Below are 8,822 nucleotides of genomic sequence, written 5' to 3'. Positions count from 1 at the left end.
GAAAGGGAGTCTGGTAGTATGCAGTGCATACAGAAGGGAGTATGCAAGGCGTACATGCTGAGGGTAGGATGCATTTTTAGTGGAGTATGCAGGGCATACCCAAAGTTACACAAGGCGTAATTCCATAAGATAAAACCCTAATTTTGGGTTTTGAGCCCTATTTAAAGTATCTAACCGCTTTGGGGTCTTTCCTATCGTCATCCTCCACCCTCTTGAGCATCTAACTTGAAACCCTAGCCTCCTCTCACTTATTTTTAGCTTCAACATCATTTATGAGCTTATTTCTCTATTAGAAGGTGGAATCTTGAAGAACAAGGTGGTGGAAAAGTGTATGGAAGAAGGGTTCAAGTATAGATCCAACAAGTTTGCCTTATTTCTGGACCATTAAGGGTAAAAAGCTTCGAACTTGCTCATTGATTTCATAGATCTTGCTATTTTTCATATTTGTCAATTTTTGGTCCCTTGAGTTTGTGTTTGGGAGTTGGATGAACTCCAACACCTTTTGAGCTATATGGAACAATCTTGGGACTTATTGGACTTGGAAACCTACGGTTTGGTGCTTGTTCATTAATTCATGCAAGTTGTGTTACCATTTTTGGTCATTTTAATGCATAAAGTTTAGATCTTGAAAGTTTTTGACCTTGTTATGGATAAAGTTGGAAACTTTATCCAACTAAACATCATATTGATTTAGATCCAAAGTTTGGAGACTTGGACTTAATGGATTAAGTTGAGAAAGTTGCAGTTGTGGTTCATTTAAGGTTTGAAGAATAGATATTGGTTGTTTGGGCCATCCTAGTGGATAAAGTTGGAAACTTTTTCCACTATGGAGTTATTAGGAACTTGATTTGAGTATTGGATGGTTAGCCTTTGAGCATTAAGTACTTAATATGAATATTAGAAAAAGAGGCAGTACACGGGGGGTAATCTAGGCTACACCCAACGTATCTTGGTTTTCACTTGTTTTATGGCTAAAGTTCTACGCCCAATGTATAGCTAAGAGTACGAAACATGTAGGTCAACAAAATATTAACTATTGACTTTTTGACCAGTTGACTTTTGGTCAACTGTAAGGGATTAAGGACTCTGAAGGGCATGTTTTTTTTGCACAATTGAGGATTTGTCTTGATATTTGGACTTTCTGAGTTTGGGTAATTACCTTAATTGTTAATTTGGGTTTGGTTTTGGATATGTATAGTGTGATGAGTTCTAGTTCCATCAGCTTGTGTGTGTAGGTTTATTTGTCAGCGGATTGAGGTGAGTCTTGTCACTATACTGTAGGATGCTAGTTTTTTGTGTGATACTTGCATGTTTGTATGTTGAGTGGTCCCATTATTTGCATGTTGGGCGGAGTCCATTATTTGTACCTTGGGCGGGGCTATGATGAATCTTGGGCGGGACCTGATGACTGCCGAGCGGGGCTCGATGAATACTAGGCGGGGCCTGATGGTTACTGAGCGGTATCCGATGAATGCCGGGTTGGGACCGATTTATGTATGGTATGTGGTATTTTGAGGAACTCACTAAACTTTGTGCTTATGGTTTATGTTTAACATGTTTTTCAAGTACTTTTGGTTGCATAGGGAGAACTCGATGTGATTATATCGCATCTATCGGTGTTTCGCATTTTATGATTCGATTTGTACTCTGATAACTATTAAAAATATTTTATAGTTGATGTCTTTTGGAAATGAATGCATGAATGATTGGTTTTTTGGTTTAAAAATAAAATTTTTACTTAGAATTTTGGGACGGTACAATGACGATAACATGTCGTTTCTTAAAATGAACCTTTTTGGAAGATATGTTGTTGCAATAGATAGACCTCTGTAGAGATGAAATGCCTTCACTAAAAAGGGACATATAGCGACGAAATCTATGGCGACGACAAAATGAATTTAGATACTTAAAGCTGTAGCGGCTAAACGATGAGACGGTTGCCGCTGTCACCTTTAGCAATGACTTTTAAACCTATAGCGACAACCTTTTTCATCTCCATGGCTTCTGATTCTTGTAGTGAATATTAAGAATGTTGTTTACAAACAACTTCAATTCTATTGCAGTAGTATTGTATTTTCATTTATTATTTTAATTATCTTTTCATAATTTTATTTTTTAAATAAAAAAGACTTGACCTAATTTATGAAAATAGAGTTTTTGTGGTAAGAAAAAGTGTCATAAAATAAAGTAAAGAAATAGTTTTAGTTTAGGAAGTATATAAGGACCAAAATAAAGTTCCACCAAAACCCCAAATATGATATAGTGACGACAAAATGGTGCAACTGATACCTCAAAAGGATGCAACCGTTTAACTAAAGACTTTTAGGGTCAAAACTTTTAGTAACATTTATTTTGTGCCGATGATTACCAAACAATCCTTATTGACACTTTGTCCGTTTTCAATGATATTTTTCTAGAGAAAACTACAATAAAGTCCCTACATATTAGTCTCATAATCGATTTAGTCTATATATATATTTTTTATTCAATTAAGTCCCAAATACCAGTAATCGTATTCAATTTAACCCTTTGACCCGGTCAACAGGTCATCCAACTTTCAAAAATTACATTTTTGGCCCAAATTTCAAAATTTATTACAAATTTGTTCAAAAATTTACACTTTTGGCCCGGATTTTAAATTTTTTTTTACAAATTTGGTTCAAACTTTACCTTTTTTTGCCCAAATTTTAGAATTTTATTATGAATTCATCCTAATTTTAGTTTTTTTGCAACTTTTTTTTTTCAAAAAATTGTTTCTAATATGTTTTTTCTTTATAAAATCATATTTATACAAAAAAATATATATTTTCACATAAAAATCTTATATTTTCTATATAAAAACTTTTTTGTATATGAAATATCTAGTTATAAAAATATGTATTTATTTAGTATATAAATATATATAAATTCGTTTTTATAAAAAAATATATACAAACACCTATCACCTTTATATATATATATATATATATATATATATATATATATATATATATATATGCACACAAATAGGTGTGTATCTATATTTTTTTATAAAAACGTGTTTGAATAATTTTTTATATAATACGTGTTCGTATACATTTTATAAAAACGTGTTTGAATAAGTTTTTATATAATACATGTTTGTATATATTTTATAAAATCGTGTTTGTATACATTTTATAAAATGTATACAAATACGTATTATATAAAAAAATATTCAAACACGTTTTTATAAAAAAAAAATATAAACAAACACGATTTTATAAAAAAAATATAGATAAAATAGGTGTTTGTATGCATTTTTTTTTGTAAAATACGTTTTTGTATACATTTTTTTTTTATAAAAATGGATTTCTATATATTTATATACTTAATAAATACTTATTTTTATAACTAAATATTTCATATACAAAAAACTTTTTAAAAAAAGTTTTTATATAGAAAATATAAGATTTTTATGTGAAAATATATATTTTTTTGTATAAATATGATTTTATAAAGAAAAAAACATATTAGAAACAATTTTTTGAAAAAAAAGTTGCAAAATAAACTAAAATTAGGATGAATTCATAATAAAATTCTAAAATTTGGGCAAAAAAGGTAAAGTTTGGACCAAATTTGTAAAAAAAAATTTAAAATCCGGGCTAAAAGTGTAAATTTTGGATCAAATTTGTAATAAATTTCGAAATCTAGGCCAAAAATGTAATTTTTGAAAGTTAGATGACCTGTTGACCGGGTCAAAGGGTTAAATTGAATACGATTACCGGTATATGGGACTTAATTGAATAAAAAAAATATATAGGGACTAAATCGATTATGAGGCCAATATATAGGGACTTTATTGTAGTTTTCCCTACTTTCTATGTAGCCAAATGTCATTTTCTTTTAGGGTTTATTACTGAGATGTTATTGAGTTCATCGTGTTATTGAGTTCATGGTGTAATGTTCTACAGATTTTTGAACCTAAATTTGCCGAAAAATCAAGTTTAATTGGCCGACTAAATTAATCTACAGTAGTTGGTCATGGTAATGTTTTTTTTTTTAGCAAGATAAATAAGTTTAATAGTGATATGTACAAAAATCAATATAAATGAGTAAATGTGTACACGATATAAAGTACAATACACCATTTTAGTAAAATTGAGATACAAGAATTAGATTTTCATCAAGTTTTCTAATTCTTTATCATTAAGAAACTATTTTGGATGTTACGAAACACGTACTTTATAAGAAAAGATGCACGTACATAAATTTTATTGAACCCTAATACATTTTTTATGCTAGTTATAGAAAGGGTAAAAAGGTAAATTTAACAAGTGACACATGAAAGAAAATCATCAATTTGGAGGTTGTACTTCCGACTTTGTTTAATTTGTAGCAGATTTGGCGATGCTCTCCAACATTTTCTCTTTAATGAGCCTCCTCATGATTTTGCCGGAGGGTGATTTGGGTATTGTATCTACAAAATGAAGCACTCTCACTTTCTTGTAATGTGCTACATTGTTCGCAACATAGTTCATCATATCTTCTTCGCTCTCTTTTGCATCTTTGCTCATTACCACATTTGCCCCTGGTATCTCGCCTGCCTCTTCATCTGGCAACCTGCACGTTTTAATTTTTAACTACATATTTAAAACCGACTAAAATAACCAAAATACAATTATTTTTGTTACAGCTATCACAAAATAACTATTTATTTCATTTTAAGTTTTTTTTGAAAGAGGATTATTTCATTTTAAGTTTACATGAAATGCCTTTTATTTTGCAATAATACTCTATGATTCTATTAGAAAATTCTTTCATTTTTCATTTATATTGTGAAGGCCTGATCATATTGCACACAATAAGTTTCTTTGCATGATTTTCTAGTTTAGTTGTTATATCATTCTTCGACTTAGTTGTATTTTGTGCTTTCTACATGAGAAAAAGTCCTTACTAGCTAGTTTTCTTTTACAAATAAGGACTTTGTTCAAATGGTAGGGAGCACATAAAATAAATTCAAGTACTTTGTTCTTTAGTAATTGGTGTTTGAAGATGGAACATATCAAGATAGTGCAAAGTAGTAGGATTTCCTTCCATTGAAAAAAAATGATCTTTTAAGATGAAAAATATCAAGGTTTAAAAAATTGTAAAAAATTATGATTTTGACAATTGAATTTAATATTATATAAAAATTTATTAAATTCTATTTTATATAAAAATTTAATAAATATAAGCGTAATCACCCCACTACAGCGGCATCTACAACGGAAGGGTGGCCTAAAAGTATTCCCTCTAATTCAGCTGGTGCAACCTGTCAATTTGCATGAAAAACGGATTATTAGTCGTTTTAATTCATATCTCCATGATCAAAGTTTGAGTAAAAACTTACTTGAAATCCTTTGTACTTTATTAACTCCTTCATACGATCAACAATAAAGACATCACCTTCTTTATCGATGTACCCAATATCGCCGGTGTGAAGCCACCCTTGTTCGTCGATAGTTTGAGCTGTCTCAGCTTCATTCTTGTAGTAACCTTTCATGACACATTGACTTCGAACACAAATTTCACCCGGTGTATCAGTAGGTAGTGAACGACCTGTATCAGGATCAATAAACTTCACTTCTAAATTTGGTAGAATGTAACCCACCGATCGTTTCTTGGCTGTGTGGTGACCCTTTCTTGGGTCACCGTGGGTTAGTGTTATGCAACTATGCTCCGTCATCCCATAAGCTTCTTGAACCACTACTTGAGGGAATCTCCTTTGGAATTCCTCGTAAATCTCCGGGGCAAGAGGCGCTGCGGCGGACATGACGGATCTCAGTTGGAGCTTCGCGATATCTTCAGCGATGGGATGCTTAACTAACCCTAAAAGTATCGGTGGAACAATTGGTGCGAAAGTTACTTCATGTTCGATCAGTGCTTTCAAAACAGTTGACAGATCGTATCTTCCCATCACCACCACCTTCCCTTTGTTTTTAAGCGTCGCGCACAAGATTCCTGTTAGTCCGTAGATGTGAAAGTACGGAATTAACCCTAGTATTGTCACTTTTCCGATGAGGTCAGGGCCGACGCTAAAAAGAGTCGAGCAAAGGTTCGCGACGATATTCCGGTGAGTTAGCATGACACCTTTTGAAAGTCCGGTGGTCCCTGAGGAGAAAGGAAGGGCACAAAGATCGTCCTGAGTCACAACGCTTTCAATCATACTGTTGCTGGCTCGCTCTCCTGCTTCCAGCAATTCGTCCCATAGAATGGTCCCTGGCACCCGTTCTTCTCCGACAATTACCACCGGTAACCCTAATTCGCTCACCTGTTACAAAAATTCAAGAAAATAATGTTGGTTGACCTTAAACAAGATTTGAGTATTAGAATTGAAACTGAGGTTAATTAATTAATTACCTTGTTATAAGTCTTGTCATCAGTGATAATTAGTGTGGCTCCGGCTAACTCCACTTGTTTCTTGATCTCAGACGAATGGCTTGAAGGATTAGCGCCGGAAAAAACACCACCGCCACCCATTATGCCGAGGGCCACGATACCGTACTCCACCACGTTAGGGAGGACAACGACGATGACGTGACCGGTCCGCATGCCAAGGGACCTCAGCGCTTTAGAAGACCTTCTGACATCTCTAGCAACTTCACCATAAGTGTAGGATTTCTTTGTGGCGGCGTCAATGAATGCCACATTTTCGGCGTAGGATTCTGCATCTTTGAGCACGAAGTCCGGCAACAAGAGGTTGGGAATGGGGACAGACGGGTAACGACTTCGAAAAATGATTTCTTCATCATAATCTTTTGCCAAATCCTGTGCGTTTTTACCCATTGTTGATAGTTTATGTGAATGAAAGAATTAATTAAGGCATCGATTTTATAGGACAAAAATGCTTGAATCTTGAGTTAGTGTGCATGAGGCTTTTAGGATGAGATTAGGAGTAAGGTGGGGTTGTCATGCTCGTTTTCTTAGGTTGGAGATTGTTGAGTCATGTAATACTTTGTTTGATTTTAATCCTTATTATAGGTGGCGAAATAAGCATGTAGAACATATGGAGTAAGTGGTAATACATGCTGATGTTACTAATAGAAATGTATTGCGTGTTCGGCACGACACGTTTTGGAGCGTTTGGAAGCTTCTAACTTTTAGCGTTTGACAAAACGTTCCGTTTAAAAAAAAACATCGTTTGACACTACAAGCTTCTAACGTTTAGTTTAATCAAAACGTTCCAAATCCAAAAGCTACTTCATGTAGCGTTTAACAAAACGCTAAAAGCTAGAAGCTACCTGCTACCAGCTAGTTTTGTGGACTGATCTGTCTACGCATTGTTTGTTTATTTATTTTTTGTTTCATAATAATATACGTACAATAAACTTCATTACAAAAGTTAGTAAAATGGTTTTTTGGTTTCATAATAAGACAAAATTACAAAAATGTTCTTGTGATTTGCAAAAGTCATTAAATTAGTCCCTACTATTTTTTCATGCAAATGGTTATTATGGTTTGCAAAACTTGTATGGATGATATTTTTTACTAACTCCGTTAGTATTCGGCCGTTAGGGATTCAATTCATAAGGAGATTTTTATATTTTCAAGTGTAAATGGTCCCTGTGGATTACAAAAAATCACAAAGTCAGTCCCGACTATTTTTTTTGATGCAAATGGTCCTTATGGTTTGCAAAATTTGTACGGATGACCATTTTTACTAACCTTTTAGTATTCATCCGTTATGGACTAAATTCGTAAGAGCATTTTTACATTTTCAATTGTAAAGAGATTGAATTCGTGACATGCACATTTGGTAAAACAGAGAGACAATTTTTAAAAATTGTCTTAAAATAATATAAATGATAGAAAATGAGAGGAATAAGATTTATTTTGGGCATCCTCCTCTCTCTTAATCAACCAAAGCCTTAACCAATTAGGCCAGAGCCATACTTGGTTTATATTTTCAAAAACTAATTAATATTATCTGCAAATCATAAATAAATTAATGAGAAAAAACATATTTACAAAATTTTTTTTTAATAAAACAAAATATACTTTTAGCATATTGTAAAAAAATTACAAACAATTTATATGTTTCTTTTATGTATTTGTTTTACTTAAAATATAGTTTTTTACGTTTTCATATAATTTTTTTTTTCTTTCACACAGAAAAAAAAGTTTTTTTTTTCTCATATTTATTTTATGTAAACTATGTTTTTTTATATATTTAAAAAAGATGTTTTCGTATAAAATGTTATTACGTTGTTATAATCCGAAAATATATTTTCAAATACTTACGTATAACATATTATACAAAAACGTAATCTTAAAAAACCTTAAAAAAAGTTTTTTTGTATATATTTATTTTATGTGAAGTATGTTTTTTATATAATAGCAATATAATAACATATTATACGAAAACATATTTTTCTAAATATATAAAAACGTAAAAAAAATACTTAAAAAACTTATAAATTGATTGTAACTTTTTTAGAATACGCTAAAAATATATTTTGTTTTATTAAAAAAAGTTTTTTTTTGTAAAAAGATGTTTTTTTAATTTTTTATTATTAATTTATTTACAATTTGTAGATAATATTAACAAGTTTTCAAAAATATAAAACAAGTGACTCTAACCTAGTTGGCTAGGGAGAAGGAGAGGATGTCCCTAGTTTAAATCATACTCTATTTATTTTCTATCATATATATTATTTTAAGACAAATTACAAAAATAGCCCTGATGGTTTATTAAATGTCACAAATTCAGTCCATTTATATTTGAAAAGACAAAATTGCTCTTACAAATTTAGTCCCTAACGGCTGAATACTAACAAAGTTAGTAAAAATGGTCATCCGTGCAAGTTTTACAAACCACAATG

The 8,822-nt window shown here is 31.6% G+C and overlaps 1 protein-coding gene across 1 annotated transcript; it reads right to left on the bottom strand.

Annotated features, from left to right (window-relative positions):
• Positions 1–4,333: 4,333 nt before the first annotated feature.
• Positions 4,334–6,914, bottom strand: ACOS5 (acyl-CoA synthetase 5). Its single transcript, XM_079015850.1, has 4 exons — positions 6,361–6,914; positions 5,351–6,271; positions 5,205–5,272; positions 4,334–4,581 (listed from the first exon to the last, which is right to left on the bottom strand). The coding sequence occupies exons 1-4, from the start codon at positions 6,784–6,786 to the stop codon at positions 4,347–4,349; spliced, it is 1,650 nt and encodes a 549-aa protein (XP_078871976.1). The 5' UTR covers positions 6,787–6,914; the 3' UTR covers positions 4,334–4,346.
• Positions 6,915–8,822: the final 1,908 nt, after the last annotated feature.

This window comes from Lactuca serriola, chromosome 8 (genome assembly GCF_051521515.1).
Source record: "Lactuca serriola cultivar US96UC23 chromosome 8, Lser_US96UC23_V15, whole genome shotgun sequence".
Taxonomy (NCBI): Eukaryota; Viridiplantae; Streptophyta; class Magnoliopsida; order Asterales; family Asteraceae; genus Lactuca; species Lactuca serriola.
This window is presented reverse-complemented; position numbering and strand designations above follow the sequence as displayed.

Bases quoted from the DNA above. Each gene is read 5' to 3' on its own strand.
- ACOS5 (XM_079015850.1), bottom strand. From the start codon at position 6,786: ATGGGTAAAAACGCACAGGATTTGGCAAAAGATTATGATGAAGAAATC. The intron at 6,272-6,360 runs GTAATTAATTAA...TTTTTGTAACAG, and splicing joins ATGACAAGACTTATAACAAG to GTGAGCGAATTAGGGTTACC. The intron at 5,273-5,350 runs GTAAGTTTTTAC...GCAAATTGACAG, and splicing joins TAAAGTACAAAGGATTTCAA to GTTGCACCAGCTGAATTAGA.